At 46.1% G+C, this 15,881-nt stretch overlaps 1 protein-coding gene across 1 annotated transcript; it reads left to right on the forward strand.

The window, feature by feature from the left end:
- Positions 1-1,735: 1,735 nt before the first annotated feature.
- Hif1an (hypoxia inducible factor 1 subunit alpha inhibitor) lies at positions 1,736-15,549 on the forward strand. The gene is made up of 8 exons (XM_055591486.1): positions 1,736-1,925; positions 2,152-2,402; positions 4,762-4,910; positions 7,602-7,747; positions 8,664-8,770; positions 9,136-9,199; positions 9,462-9,572; positions 10,359-15,549. Exons 1-8 carry the CDS (start codon positions 1,749-1,751, stop codon positions 10,401-10,403), a joined length of 1,050 nt encoding a protein of 349 aa, XP_055447461.1. The 5' UTR covers positions 1,736-1,748; the 3' UTR covers positions 10,404-15,549.
- The last annotated feature ends 332 nt before the right edge of the window (positions 15,550-15,881 follow it).

Genomic DNA, 15,881 nt, shown 5'->3' on the forward strand with positions numbered 1-15,881 from the left:
TTTATTTTTAATTCGCAAGGTTATAAATTGATGTATTTGGAAAAAGTCGAACATTGCAGATAAATCCTTGACTGCCGCCAAACCCCTTCATGGAGAGAACCCTGTTATCAGTTGGCTATCTTATAGTCACTGTCTAGCATAATTATACCACTAAGACTGTTTTAATTTCTATTGCTGCATAGTAAGTTAATTTTTGTTTTAGTGTTCTTTTAAAAATTATAAAATTAGCAGCCCAAACAACACCAATTTATTATCTCACATTTTCGATGAGTATACGTTCCACAGCTCAGGGGCTCACTAGTCTGAAACCAAGGTGTTTGCCGTGTCATCTGAAGCTCTGTATTCTTTTATAAGCATGGCAGTTATTGGCAGAATTCAATTACTTGAATATAGGACTATGTTTCCCACTTTCTGTTGGCTGTTAGCTTGTATAGAGTTCACCTGTCAATCTTGATCTCTAACACTAATATATATATATATTTCCTTCAAGGCAAATCAGACAACACGTTTTTGGCTTCAGATCTCCAATACCTTTGTCTCTGACCAGTGAGCTCAGATTTAAAGGGCTAGAGAGATAATGTCAGCCCTATTCAAGTTTCACTTTGATGATCTCAAATTTGACTGGTTAGGGAATTTGACTATGTCTTTGTCATAGAATGTAACTTAATTGCAGGAGTACTATCCTGTCATAGCCCCAGGTTCTGCTGTCATTTAGGGGAGAGACTTAAATAGGACATATACACCATGGGGTGACAACCTCGGCCTCCTGCAGGTGTCCATTGCAACTGTCCAGTAAGCAAGTGAAGCAACTGACGTGGTCTCCTATAACCAGTATATTGTTTGAAAATGTGGATGCCTGCAGTTGAATAACATTGGTCTCATTTCAAGAAGAGGTTCAAGAAGGAGAGATAGTGACATATGCAGAAAAATCAAACGATACTAAATGAAAGGATCCTTCCTTGATTTTATTTTTACTTTTTTTTTTTTTTAAGATGGTAGCTTGTTGTGTTGCCTAGGCTGGCTTTGAATTCTTTTTTTTTTTTTTTTTTTTAGGATATATTTATTATTTATACAATGTTCTGCCTGCATGTGTGCCTGCACGCCAGAAGTGAGCACCAGATATCCAGATATTGTAGATGGTTGTGAGCCATCATGTGGGAATTGAACTCAGGACCTCTGGAAGAGCAGCCAGTGCTCTTAACCTCTGAGCCAACCCTCCAGCCCGGCTTCGAATTCTTGAATTCAAGTGCTTTTCTTGCTTCAGCCTCTGGAATAGTTGGAACTATGAGCCCTTGATCTTCCGTTGATTCTGGTTGAATTTAGTTTGCCATTTATCATCGGCCTAAGCCTTCAGAACAGCTTTACCCAAGATCTACGTGCGAACTGATTTTTCTAGTGATTCCTCAAGTGGATCTAACCTTGGCTTCTCTCCCCACGTAGGAGAGTAAAGTTTAAAGCTTAATTACACTTGCCTCGGCCTCTGCCTCTGTACCTTGCGCATGCGGAGGCAGGAATATTTTGTGGGCTTGTTTGCCTCTTTTCTGAGGAACTAACAGGTCCGATCAAGAGAGGAGTTTAGACTGTAGGGCCGCAGGTTACCGTTAGGGAGCGCGCCTTCAGCCTAGGGCCCCACCTTCTTAAAAGGTCTGAACCGGTTTCTCTCGCAGTACATCTCTATGGTGTCCGTTGAGGTTGCTTCCGGAAAAGGCAGAGCTTCCGCTTCCGGTGGGGCCGTCCCTGGAGCAGAGATGGCGGCGACAGCGGCCGAGCTTGCGGCCTCTGGCTCTGGAGCGGCCCGGGAAGAGGCTGAAGCTCCGGGACCCGCCTGGGATGAGTCCCAGCTACGAAGTTACAGCTTCCCGACCCGGCCCATCCCACGTCTGAGCCAGAGTGACCCTCGGGCGGAAGAACTCATCGAAAATGAGGTGGGGGGCGGGGCTGCTGCTGAAGGGGTGGAGGAAGGGACTCAGTTTAGGGGAGAGGTGGGAAACTGGCCGGATTGTGGACAGAGACTTACGATGCGGGAAAGAGTGGTCAGGAGTGCTCGGCAGCAGAAAATGTTGTGAATTTGACAAGTACAAATACCGTCGAAAAAAAATATAAGCTCCTTGGAATTATTACTTCACTGGTTTTTCTGATGTGTTTGCTTAGGAGCCTGTGGTGCTGACCGACACGAACCTTGTGTATCCTGCTCTGAAATGGGACCTCGAATACCTGCAAGAGAATATTGGCAACGGGGATTTCTCTGTGTACAGTGCCAGCACCCATAAGTTCTTATACTATGACGAGAAGAAGATGGCCAATTTCCAGAACTTTAAGCCGAGGTCCAACAGGGAGGAAATTAAATTTCATGAGTTTGTCGAGAAACTACAGGATATACAGCAACGCGGGGGAGAAGAGCGGTAAGTTGCCCTGTCAGTAGAATTAGGGCATCCACTTTCCTGTACTTGTTTGAAGGTGTGGTGGAATTGGGCAAGAAGAGACTGCCATCTCCAAGCTCTGGATTCCATTTCTGAACGAATGAATATTCTGCTCTACTGTTTTGTAAGGCCTTTGAGTTCTTGATAGTTCTTTCTAGCTTGATGGTTGAGAATAGCATTAGCCTTGAACTGTGGATCTAATTTCGCAGGAGAGAGACAGATGCCTTGCAGGGCCAGCTGGACAGAAGAAAGGCTTGAACATGTCTAGGCGGGAAGTGTCTAGGCCGAAGGCATCCATCCTATTCAGAGTGAGAAGTCATTGTGTGGGAGGGTTCTCTCAGGATTCTAATTTTTTAAGACAAACTCAAAATGAAGATTCTTACTTAAAATCTTTTGACTCCTTGAAAAAAATTGTTTTATGTGTGCTGGTGTTTGGGTTTTGTTATTATTGTTTTGGGTCTTGTTTGTTGTTTTTGAGGGGTTGGGTCAGGGTCTTTCTCTGTAGTTCCGGCTGGCCTGGAACTTGCTGTATAGACCAGGTGGGCCTCAAACTAACCAAGATCCTCCTGCCTCTGCCTTGAGTGCCGGTTTTAGAGGCATGCATAGTGTTTGCCTGTATGTATGCCTTGTGTGCATGTGTGTTTGGTGCCCTTGAAGGGCAGAAGAAGGGAAAAGAGTTACAGGCAGTTGTTATGTGCCATGTGGGTCCTGGGAACTGGACCCTAGTGTTCTGCTGGAGCTCCTACCTGCCGAGCTATTTCTGCAACCCCTTCTGACATTTAAAACACAGGCACACACGTGCATACACAGAGTAAGACAAAAATTGCTTGTTGGATTTAGCTCTGAAATGAGTTCGCAGTCTTGATTTCCAAATGCTCTCCTGTCTGGGGATAGTTTAGGCTGAAAAGTTAAGTAGTTTGTTATGATTTGGGGTTAAGGGATATCGAGATCCTGTAGCTTTGGGAAGACCAGAACACATTGCTTGACACACACTCTTGGGCCAGTGATCAAAATTCATTTGGAAGAGTGATTCTTTCCTCCTCTTTGCTTTTATTTCCACTTCTGAGGATAGCACAGTTATTTCGGTTCCAGACAGCAGTCAATCCCACATGATAAAATTGTGCTGGAGAATTGCTTTCACTGAGTACAATAGTGAATAATTGTCCCACGTTTGGTGGTCATATCTGGAGTTCTTGATAGTCTCCTATCTTGATTCTCTTTCTGACTTCCTATCAGCAGTGTGGAACTAGGTGACTAGATTGTAAATGTCTGGGCCAGTGAGATGGTTCAGTGGGTAAAAGTGCTCAGTGCCAAGCCTGGTTAATCCAAAAGACCAGCATGGTGGGAGAAAAGAACCAGCTCTGACAGGTTGTCTTCTGATCTCTGCATGTATACTGTGAGATATCATTAGCTTTTATTACTCCATTGAAATAGACTATGTTTTTTTTGTTTGTTTTTTGTAAATATGTATGTTATAGCCAGGCAGTGCGATGCATGCCTGTAATCACAGCACTCGGGTTAGAGGCAGAAAAATCCAGAATTAAAGCCAGCCTCTGTTCTCGTAAGAGGGCCTTGGAGGTTCCTTGTAGCTAGTTTTTCCAAGTTACTGAGCTTTTCTACTTAATGTTGCCATAACTGTTAGGATTTAAGGCAGTGAAGTCCCTTATTGTCACTTTCATATGTTTGTCATGGACACACCATCTTGTTGATTCTTGTACACAATTTGTCCCCATAGTTACAATCTGGAATTTTGCAGTTGGATGTAGCAAAGGGAAAACAGGATAATGTGGACTTTTTCTTAAAAATTATACCTGGGAGCATCCCCAGCTCTCTGTGACAGTCCACTTGTCAGAGCAAGTTGAGTAAGACTTGTTAAGTGCACAGCAAGGAGCTAACTCCCACAGGGAAGGACTGGTAGCCAGCCATGTTAGAGTCAGCCACAGTGGTCATCGCAGGCCAGAGGAGATGTGTTCGATCTTGAGAGTCTGAAAGAAGGCAGAGTCATCCTAGACTTTGTAGAGGCTTCCAGGAACTAAGTCATAGCTGTGAAATTTCCATGTGTAAGGACCTTTTTATATGAGACCTTGAATTCCTGTGTAATCTGCACTGTGGTCCAGAAGTTTAGAATCACGTGTTTAAAGAACATCTTGTGGAGCAGAGCTCAGATGAGGAGAAAGAACTTAGCTCTGTGAGTCCAAGTTCAAATGTTGCATGACCACAGCTGTTCTTGTTGGTGATGCTAGGCAATGCTAGTAACAGACTTGTGTTTCCAGACATAGAGAGGTCATAGCAGGGACCCATTGCATGTACTGATGACATTTGTTTTTCTCGGGGAATGTAGGTTGTATCTGCAGCAAACTCTCAATGACACCGTGGGTAGGAAGATTGTCATGGACTTCTTGGGTTTTAACTGGAACTGGATTAATAAGCAACAGGGAAAACGTGGCTGGGGGCAGCTGACCTCTAACCTACTGCTCATCGGCATGGAAGGTAAGCAGTGGTTTCCGAAAGCTTGGCTGCGCTGTGCAACCCGATTTCCAGTCCTGTCCCCACCACTTACTAGCTCCATGATCTTGAACTGATCACTGACTTTTTAAGGCCTCAGCTTCCTCATCTGCAAAAGGAACAAGAAAGCGTCTTAGAAGTGGCTCCCATGATTAAATGAAATATGTAGATTTTGAGACTCTTGGGTAGTGTCATGCAGTCTTGAGAAAGTTCTTTCTCTTTCTCAGTTCCTTTGTGAGCATGGGTGCTGAGATAGGAAGGCCTCCGTGAAATGCTGCCTCATTCCATTACATTTCAGTATACTGAGAGGATTATATTCCTCTACAAATGGCCACCTTTCTTTTCTTTTTTTCTCTCCCCTCCTCTCCTCTTCCCTCTCCTCCCCTCCTCTCCTCTCCTCTTTCCTCTTCTCTCTTCCTCTCCTCTTCCCTCTCCTCTCCTCCTCTTCTCTCCTCTCCTCCCATCCCCTCCCCTCTCCCTTCCCTCCTTCCTCTTCTCTTCTCTTCTCTTCTCTCCTTTCTCTCCTTTTCTCTCCTTTTCTCTTCAGACAGGGTCTCACTAAGTAGGTCTGGCTGGCCTGGAACTCAGTATGTAGACAAGGCTGGCCTTGAACTCACAGAGATCCACCTGAGTGCTGGGATAAAAGACATGCACCACTATGCCTGGCAGAAAATATTTTTCTAATGTGAAACCTTATCTCTTAAATGCATATTTATGGTGCTCAAAATTGAAAGGATATAAATAGCATTAGCCATCAGCCTTTCCCTCCCCTTATTCCCAGGTTCTCAGTTTTTCTCTTTGGAGGCACTTCAGGGCATGCTTGTTTGTGTTTCTTGTTGAGGAATTTTATATACACACAAGTAAATATGTAAATATGTTCTGATTTTTTAAATGGTTTTTAAAAAATAATTTATGTGTATGATTTTTGCCTATATGTATATATGTGTGTATACATGTATGTGCACCTTCTGTGTACCTGGTGCAGGTAGACAGACATAAGAAGGGGGTAACATTCCCCTTGAACTGGAATAGGGTTATAAGCCATCATGTGGATGCCAGGAATCGAACCCTGGTCCTTTGCAATAGCAACAAGTGCTCCAAACTGCTGAGCCACCTCTCTAGCTCCTTGCTTTTTGTTTGGAGCAGAAGGAAGTGTTTAAGTGCTGTTCAGGAGAAGGGCACTTTCAGGGCACGGTTAATATATTCTGATTTGCAGCACCAGCCCAGCATTAGACCAGCAACGGCTGCATAGTGAGTGGTGAGTAAACTGTGTGAACAAAGAAACAGATTAATGTCATTGACCTGATTTAGCCCCAAAAGTCTCTTCTCCGTGGTTGGCATTTCCTCAGATTTGGACTTTTGATAGCAGTATTAAAGAGATTTCCCACAATGCAGCTTAGGAATTGACACTCACCTGCCCCTTTAAAACCAACTTTGGCTTTTGAGCAAGAATGCAGTTCTGCTTTCCTTCATTCTGGTTAAGCTGTTGCTTTCCTTTCTGTGGCCAGGTCTAGGGAAGCAGGTCTGGCAGAGCTGTGTGGGCTACTGTGTTTGAGGATGTGTTTGGATTGTCTGCAGTGGAAAGGCAGCTATTTTGGTATAACCAGGTGTTTCGTTTGTGACAGGGTTTCACTAATATCCCTGGCTGGCTGTGAACTTACCTTGTAGCTCAGTAGTTTGACACTCAGAGCAGTCCTGCCCTACCTCTCTAGTGATAGGATGACAAGTGTGTACCACCATGCCCCTCTGGGACTGTTCTGTAGGCTCAGAGTATACAGAAGGTACAGCTGTGACCCTGGTTATACAGGAAGAGATAGAAAGTGCATTATGGTAGAACTAATTCAAGGCAGCAATATATGGATGTATATTTAAGCTGGCACTGGATGAGCCCTTGTGCGAGTTGGGCAAGTGCTGTACCACTGAGCTGTCCCAGCGGTTTCATGTTGAGTCAGGGTCTCACTAAGTTGCCCGTGCTGGCCTTGAAATTATGATCCTCCTCCTTCAGGCTATCAAGCAGCTGGAATTACAGGACTGCACTATAATGCCTGGCCAAGGTGACATTTAAAGCAGTGACTCTTAAAATCTACAGTCCTCTCTTCAGGAACTTAGTAATCTTTCTCTCATTGAGAGTCAGCAGCCCCAGTATTGTTCTGAGCAATGCTGCATCCCATAGGTGTGGTAAAGTGAGAACAGCAATTGAGAATCTCCGGGCCCCAGAAGAGCTACCTACAGTAAGGGCATATTTCCTAGAACTCTGACTGGTTAGCACCTCAGAGTAGACTTTGTGCACTGTTGGTACCAGTCCTGTAGGTCATTTCTCATTGTTTTGCTGCCCTTGGATTCTTGTCCTAGTCAGGAAGAGTGCAAACCTTTTTGCCTGTCAGATATGTTTAATGAACTCTTGCTGCCAGTAAGAGCATCCACTACCATTGAGGACAGACTCCTAGCTGATGATGGACCTTACCCAGTGATGGTTGCTGGAGTTCACTACTCCTAAGATGGAACACCTGATTTACTAAGAGTTGTAATTGCAGTTTTCTGATCCTGCCTCAGATTTAATTGAACTCTTAGCTGGGAGGACAGCTAGGCTTTACTTCAGCATGAGGCTCTGTTTGCATGTCACCTGTGTAGTAGAACCACTCCCTCAGCTAAGAAAATGTCTTTTTTCTCCCTCAGGAAATGTGACACCTGCTCACTATGATGAGCAACAGAACTTCTTTGCCCAGATAAAGGGCCATAAGCGATGCATCTTATTTCCTCCGGATCAGTTTGAGTGCCTCTACCCATACCCTGTCCATCATCCCTGTGACAGGCAGAGCCAGGTGAGCTTATGTAATCTAAAGAGAACACAGCACTTGGGGTTCTAAGAATGCCTTTGAGATCAGAGGCTGGAGTATCTTTGTTCTTCCTTTTGGGGGTATGTCAGGTCTGCATTACTGCTGGTCTTGCCCTACAAACAATCCTAGAGAGTACTTTCACAGTGTAGCCTGCAGGTGCCAGGCTCCTGTGATGATCCCAGATATCTATAAGCGTAAACAGAGCTAGTTGCTGGGGGCAAGCTCTATCATTAATGTTGGTAGACTCTGATTACTTAGTTTGATTTTTTTTTTAACTTGGTTTCATCAAAATATGAATGCCTCTACTGACTTTAATAATTGTTTTCTTTTATCATGTATGCTACTTCTTTTTGATAGGGAGATAGGTAAATAAAATATTTTTTTTTTGTGTATGAGTGTTTTGCCTGCATGTATGTATGTGTACCATGTGCATGCCTGGTGCCTATGGAGGACAAAAGAGGACATTGGATCCCTTGGAACTGGAGTTATAGATGGTTGTGAGGCCATCATGTATGTGCTGGGAACCAAACCTGAGTCCTCTGCAAGAGCAGCGAGTATTCTAACTGCTGAGCTCCTGGCATCCTCTTGAGGAGAAAGATGCTTTGCTATCTCATGTAGGAGTCTTCTGGTTAGAGTTTGTTTTGGGGGAAAAGTTTGGAAAGATTTGAGTGATGGGTGAATCCTAACACCTCATGTCCTAAGGCTTTTACGGACTTCTTCAGAGCTCAGGAGCACTAAAGTCTAGAACCCATTGTTGTGTAACATGAGCATGGGCTTCATGAAGTTGTTCTCTGAGAGGGGTCTTCTGAATACAAACTCTGAAATCATTTTTTTTTTTTTTTTTAAGCTGCCATAGCAAGCAATCTCTGGACTGATCTTTTTTCTTTTTCTTGACCCTTAGGTGGACTTTGACAATCCTGACTATGAGAGTTTCCCCAATTTCCGAAATGTGGTCGGTTATGAAACAGTGGTTGGCCCTGGTGATGTTCTTTACATCCCGATGTACTGGTGAGGAGGCTGGGGTGGAGGCCTCTTGGGAATACTTTTTTTTTCTGTTCTGAAAAAGCTTTATCTGTGCCCCTTCTCAATTGTGGAAGTATTACCTGTAGGAAGACTAGCATGTCTAGATATGAGCATACTGAGCATAGAGAAAACTCTGTCTCTTAAGAAAGAAGGACAGTTCCTCAAATCCAAAGAGATCTGTGTTCTCTGTATCTACCTCTTCATTATTCGGAGACTGAACAGTTTCCAGCCCACTGTGTGTTTCACAGGACGAGCAGAAAGCGCCTGTTTTCCTAAATGGGCTATACTAGTTTTCCATCCTTGACTCTGGAAAGTAAACAGGAGCCTTTTTTTTTCTTTCTTTTTAATAGGTGGCACCACATAGAGTCATTACTAAATGGAGGGATTACCATCACTGTGAACTTCTGGTATAAGGTGACTATCAGTTGCTGTTCTTGTTGTTAACACATACAGAGACATACTTTATTTGTGTGTGTATTCATACGGAACTGAGGAGGGGGTGAAGTAGTCATAGGATTTGAAGTGCTTTTGGCTGGGATGGGGGTTGTTGGTTATCCCTGGAGATGGAGAAGAATAAAATTGAACTGTTTCTTTTTTAGAAGGGAAGATGGTATTAGAGAGGTAATGCTGAAGGCTTGGGTTAACGGTATTTCCTGAGCTCTTACTTCCTTTGTAGGGGGCTCCCACCCCTAAGAGAATCGAATATCCACTCAAAGCTCATCAGAAAGTAGCCATCATGAGAAACATCGAGAAGATGCTTGGAGAGGCCTTGGGGAACCCACAAGAGGTAAGGCTCAGTGGCATTCTTCAAAGTTCCTGTGTTTCAGCAGCTCAGCAACTGCTGTCCTCTCCATAGAATTGATGTGTATATTTAGGAAATCTTGTTTTCTGGTGAGAGCTGGCCTTGACTGGCGGATCCATTATAATCCGTTCCATGCTAGTAGTAATGTCTGCCTTGGGGCGTATGTGCCATCTGGGGACCCCTGAGAGGATTCTTCTGGAATGGGAAGTGTGTAATAAAGCATCTCCTTGTGCTCTTCCAGCTGGGCCAGGGCTTTTCTAGGTAGTGTTGAGTCCTGCTTCTCACCCAGGTCCATCACTGGTCCACTGGGTGAAAGGGGGAGATTTGTATTTTATTTGCCTTCCCTCCTTCCTATGGTTAGCACAACATCAGAGGTGCCTGTGGGGTTGAGAGCCGTGACACTAACTGTAGGTGGCCTTCTGTTGAGGATGGAGAAGCATTTCAAATTCTTCAGGCACATTGGGGAAACATACAGACAAGCTTTCCGGTGTTTGGGGGTTATTGGCTCCTCAGACCATCTTCTGTCTGATGGGTATTGCTTGTAGATCCTCAGGGTATTATAAAAGGGAAGAAAAAATAAACTGGATCTCCAAAGGGCATGCCTTAGAATATTAAATTGGAAAAAGTTGATTAGAAAAATTAACAGCATTCAATCCAATCCAGCGATCACTTGTCCTTGTGTAGTTGAGTATTGAATGTCACCAGGCACACCCAGGCCTGCTCAGGTTCAGGAGACAGGCAGTTCTGATGGGCTCTTCTGTCTCTTCACAGGTGGGGCCTTTGTTGAACACCATGATTAGAGGCCGTTACAACTGACCTGCCAGAGGCCAAGGCCTCCTGCCAGGTGACTGCTACCCGTCCACATGCGTCGTGCTGAGGACGGGGCACTCCAAGCACTAGTTACTGCACGCTGCACTTAATGGACTGGGCTCTTGCCATGGCCCTGGAGGCAGGTGTCTGGGGCGAGGCAGGGTAGTTGGCTCCACTCCTATTTGGACAGATTTCTCACCCTCGCCTCTTGAACCCCAGAGCCTTCCTTCTTTGCCCCCTAAAGTCCTGCATTTAGTGTGTGGAGTCCCAGCTTCTGGTTGTCATCATGTCTGTGTTAGTTTGTCAACCTCAGGGTGTGTGTGTACACATGCATGTGTGTGTTTACACACATGCATTTATGTGTTCTTTGTTCTCTCTTCCTGGGTCAGGATGTCACTTCTGGCTCCTGGCTCCCGAAGCCTCAGTGCCTCAGCATGAGAGAGGAGATGCTCCGCCATCCCCTCGACATCTGCACTGTGGTGCCAGAACGAACCTGTGCAGCAGTCTGTCTTCTGCCAGTTTTTGCAGCATGGTCAGGCTGCAGACCAGGTGGCAGTAGTGCTGGGACCCTAATGGGGACATTGAGAAGGAGGCTTGTCTTTGGGAGCCTAGATAGGCTTCTCATGGGAGAGGATTAGATAGGGTTCCAGTTGAGAACTACAAGCTCAAGCCATACTTAGACGGAAACCTTGGGGACCTAAGAACAGAGAACTGTGCATATGTCCCAGGTGCAGACACATGCAGCTGTTCTCGTTCAGTATCAGCTCTTGCCCTGTACTAGGCATTGAGGGAATTTTAGCTCTGACTTCTTTGGACTCCAGGGGTATGAACCTCTGCATGTGTGTGTACACATCTGCACACTTTGTGTGTTCACACTTGCCATCCTTCTCGCTTACCAAGGTTCTTGACTGCTTACGTTGTCCACTGTGACAGTACAGTGTGAACCCCAGACACTGCCTGACTTAGCCTATAGCTTTTAAACTCGGATTTTAGCCATCCTATCTTGGTCAGATCTCACTGCAGCCTACCTAAAGCTGACTGGCTCGAGCCTCCAGGTCCTGTGTCTTCCCTGTCCAGGCCACATCCCCTGCTGCTGCTGAGCTTCCTGGCTGAGTAGATGAAATGGGGTCAGACTTAGGCAGCTAACTCAATACCTTTCTCCACCTCAGGGCAAGGTCAGAAATGTCCTCTTGCCTCCTAGAGCCAGTGCCTCTGCCAGACCCAACACAGTGTCACATGACAGCTAGAGTAGGACAACTGGCAGAGCATGGAGATGGAATTTACTTTCCTGTTGGTAGCTCTCTATAGGAACCCTCCTCAGGGCTACAGCTTGTAGCTGGGCAGCTCCGTGTTACACACACAGCGCCATTGCTCACGTCTGTTTAGAGGGATGGGGCCCCTGCAGCTGGCAGAATGGTGGCCCCACGTCCACTTACCTCAAGTCCTTTCTCCATCATCCTTTTCCCTAAAATCTGAGTTGGAGGTCTGATTTTATTCCCTTCTTTGCCACTTTTTTTTTTTTTTAACCCCGCCTCCCCCCAGGTTTGACCTTCAGTGTGAGCTGCGGCTCTTAGCCCTGAAGCTCAGCTTACAGTGCCCCATGGACTGAGAACATGCATGCAAATGTGTGTGCACACGTGTGTATTTCTGGGGCCTCTGATGCAGTGTGGGGGGTGGATAGACCTGGTGCCTCCTCAAGTACAGCCAATGCTGGGCAATGTGATTGCAATAAACTCATGCCGCCATCTCTTTCGGGAAAGAGGAGTGCAGCAAGAGAATAGCATCAGTTTGGCCACGATAGCAGATTTTCATTCTCAGCAGATCTGTGTTCCTGGCTCTGCCCTCAAAGGTGTCTGGGACGTGTAGCAGGGACTCTGGGTCTGCTAGGTTGATCTGGTGGGAGACTGTGCCTCACACAAGTCTGAACTAAGATGGCTAGGAGCAAGGAGAGAAAAGGTGAACTTTGGGATCATTGCAGGATCGGTCTGATGCTGGTAAAATGTAATAGCTATTCCTGGTTTTAGACACCTGATGTGTGCCTGTTGCTTTTAGCGCTATCCCTCACAATGCTGAATAGTAGCTTCTCACTTCACAGATGAAAAAATGCCTCAGAGAGTAGGTGAAGAGTGGCAGTCAAGACCAACTTAATGCTGTTTAGCTATAAACCCCCCTCAACCCCTGCTCCTCCTTCATTTCTTCCAGATTGTTGGTTCTTTACCTTGCTTCCGGCCTCGTTCCCTAGGCAGAGTACAAGCATGCTCAGGCAAGGGTGTGGAAGGGTGAAAGCGTTTGGAGGTTCAGCTAGAGACATGGAAGCGCTGCCTGGAAAGCCATCTTACCAAGTGAAGGGTGCTAGGAACAACTGCAGGAGAGGCCTCTAGCTGTGCTGGGAAGAGGGTACTGTGCACCCTTGAATGTAGGTCTCCTGGCTCCTCTCAGCATGCCTGTGCATCTAGATCACTCGATTCATGTTCTGCTGTGTCACTTCCTCTTAGGGATGAGAAGCATCTTCCGTCGCCTAGGTTAGCGCTGGCTGTTTAGGCTTGAATTGTACTTGCAACAGAGGACGTGTTGCTGCTACAGTGTTTGCCCACTCTAGCCAGCAGCATGGGTGTCAAATGTGCCAAGTTAGGTGGAGACTTGGGCTTGTCTAGGGTCAGACATGTTGCAAGTTCTCATTTTCACCCCAGCACTACAGTGAAAACTACTGTTTTGTGAAGTCAAATATTTGCTGGGGGGGTTGGAGTTACAGGGTGGAGGAGGGGCTGTTCTGGGCATCAGTTGAGCAGATGCCCAGGATGCCTGGGGGAGACCAGCTTCCCCTACAAATCAGAGCTCTAAATTACAAGGTTTTTACCAACGAGAACAGTTGGGGGAAGTCGTCTGCTCTCATTTGCGTAATGGTTTCTGTCACTGGTGATTAGACACAGGATGAAGGAAAAGAAATTTGACAATTAGGAATGAGCCATCATTAATCTGAATCTGTTAGGAGACAGAGAGGGGAAGGATCTTTTTTAGTGGGCCAACCCAGTATGGGGAGACACTCCCTATCTTATCTCTGACCCCAGCATCTTCTGGGCCAGGTACCCTGTTGGGGTTCCCACCAGTGTGGGTGGAGCTCTTACATGCCTTCACATTCTGAATCCAATCCCAGCTTGAGGTGGGTTTAGAAACAGATATCTTTCTGCATGAGCCAAGGAAGTTAAAGATATATGAGTAAGTATTAAGTACAAGCCCTAGAGCAAAGAATAACAGTAGGATAGTTTTGATGTGTGCTTACTGTTACCGGAATGTCTCTCACAGTCAACACTGTTGACCTCCCACCTGTGACAAGGATTTTGTCACTTTCCAGCACCTGAGGTTGTGCAGGAAACCTGATCTTTATCAAACCCCAGGAACTGGTGGAAGCTGGACAGGAAACCATATGAAAGTAGCAGAGCCCAGATGTATGCAGGTGTGAGGAGAAGTGGGGCACAGCATGCTGGGAGAAGAGACTCAAGCCTCTCAGCATTGACTTCCTCTGGATCAGTGAGCCATGGCTGTGGGGAACAGCGAGGTTCCCGGCTCAGGCTAGTGACCCAGTCATGTGGCTAACTTAATAAGGTGTGGCGAATTCAGCTTAGATCTTCCAGTGTCTGAGATTTACCTCACCACTCACGCTCTGTCCCTTCAAATGCCTAAGACAATATTAATCTGCACCAAGTTGTCGTTCTCACCATTAGGTGTTCCTCAGATCCTAGGTCCCTGGGGGCTTGGGATTGGTTTTTCTGTCTCCTATAAAGTGAACTTCTCAGGGATGGTGCTGTCTCACTCCTTGATAAGTTCCTACCTCTGTTGTCTTTCATCCTTCAAAGCTTGGTGCAGAATTTAGCAAGGGCTACCAGCAGTGATCCTCTGACCAGTTATACCTAGATGGGCAGGTGTGGGGATGGATAGAAGTAGTTAATGGGTTCTAGAGGCCCAAGTCTTTCCAGTTCCTATTTCACTTGATGTCCTCTTAAACTACTTTGAGGTAGGTCTTTTGAGCTTTCTCTTACTGAGGCTCTCAGTGGCCTCTTTACCAAGGCTTTCTTCAAAGAAGCTCTCTGGCTCCAAGTGCTGGACAGCTTGGTTCTAGGGTCCTTTTCCACTTTGGACCTCAGGTTGCTCTGTTCCCGGTTAGTCCCTGTATTCTGTCTGCTCTGTCCTCTTCCATTCCTTTGTCTTTACTTGCTGGCTGAGCTTGTCTCACTCTGGTGGTCCTTTCTGCTTCTCCTTCGGCTAGCTCTGTTTAATTATTGATCCCTTGGGCCCTGACTGGAGCCCTGCTGAGCGCTTCTGGGGATAGGGGGAGTTCCTGGAGGAACAAAGGCTCAGAAACTTGTCCTCAAGGCCCATGGGCCTGTGATTAGTGATGCCTTGGAGACAATTGGGGAGGGGCCTAGAGAGTTGAGGGACTTGGTGAGGAGACTGCAAGAAAGAGTCCAGGCTTGGGAGACCAGGATGGAAGGTGTGAACTTGGTGTTTCCATCTGAATGTGCCCTTGTGCCTTAGGGTCCAGCAGTTCAGGGATGAGGGACATTTTCTGATGTCTCCTAACTTCTCTCAGGTCTTTGGCTCAGTGTCACCATGTTTGACAGACCCCTTCATTCCTGAGCTCGCTAGAGGGGAAGCAGCATATTGAAGTAGTCTGGTGTCAGAGTGGAGGCCTCTCATGAGAAAGGCTGGAATGGTAGGGAATGAGAAAGGGGCCCAGTTGTCAGCAGCTTATCACCGGATGACTCCATTCCTCCAAGAGCATAAGTGTAAGAACTGATTCAAGAAGTCAGCTTAAAACTGCCCGTCCTCCACACCTAAAATCTGCTCTCATTTTGGGAAGGAATGTGTGTCCTTAACTTCATGCAGAAACAGTCTAGTGTCTAAAAGCATGTCTTTGGGGTCTGATCCCTTCAGTACATCTTTAGCTTGCTACTTACCAGCTGGGTTTGACCTTGGTTTATTGAACCTTGGTTTATTGATTTAACCTGAGTCTCAGTTTCCTTTACTATAATGACTTGTGGGGGTGGGGGTTTGAAAATATCTACCTCAGGGTTGCTGGATTAACTGAAATAATGTCTGTAAAGCTTTAGCACAGTGCCTGGCAAGCACTTAATAAATGGCTGTGGTGGTGGTTTATAGTATGTGACTTATTTTAAACACTTTAGTGATGTATAACAGATTTCCAGCAATCATCCTCTTCGAACTTAAACCCATACCTTTTCTGCCTGGGCCCTGAAGAGGTGCTCCCAGGTCTGAGCCCCTCACTGATAGGCCATGGGAGCTCAGTGGCTCCCCACTCCACCTGGAGAAGCTGTTGTCCCTCATATACTGAGGCACTGGCACAGGTGTGAGCACCTACCCTCTCATACTAGTCCCTACCTCTTGGTCACTTCTGGCTGACACAAGGACCTGCCACTCCCATCTAACTTCCTCTGGAAGAGAGTGTGACAGTTGGGCCCCTGTTGG

The sequence above is a fragment of the Psammomys obesus genome, unplaced genomic scaffold (assembly GCF_907164565.1).
Source record: "Psammomys obesus unplaced genomic scaffold, mPsaObe1.curated_primary_1811, whole genome shotgun sequence".
In the NCBI taxonomy this organism is placed as follows: domain Eukaryota; kingdom Metazoa; phylum Chordata; class Mammalia; order Rodentia; family Muridae; genus Psammomys; species Psammomys obesus.

Bases quoted from the DNA above. Each gene is read 5' to 3' on its own strand.
- Hif1an (XM_055591486.1), top strand. From the start codon at position 1,749: ATGGCGGCGACAGCGGCCGAGCTTGCGGCCTCTGGCTCTGGAGCGGCC. The intron at 8,771-9,135 runs GTGAGGAGGCTG...TCTTTTTAATAG, and splicing joins CTTTACATCCCGATGTACTG to GTGGCACCACATAGAGTCAT. The intron at 9,200-9,461 runs GTGACTATCAGT...CTTCCTTTGTAG, and splicing joins CTGTGAACTTCTGGTATAAG to GGGGCTCCCACCCCTAAGAG.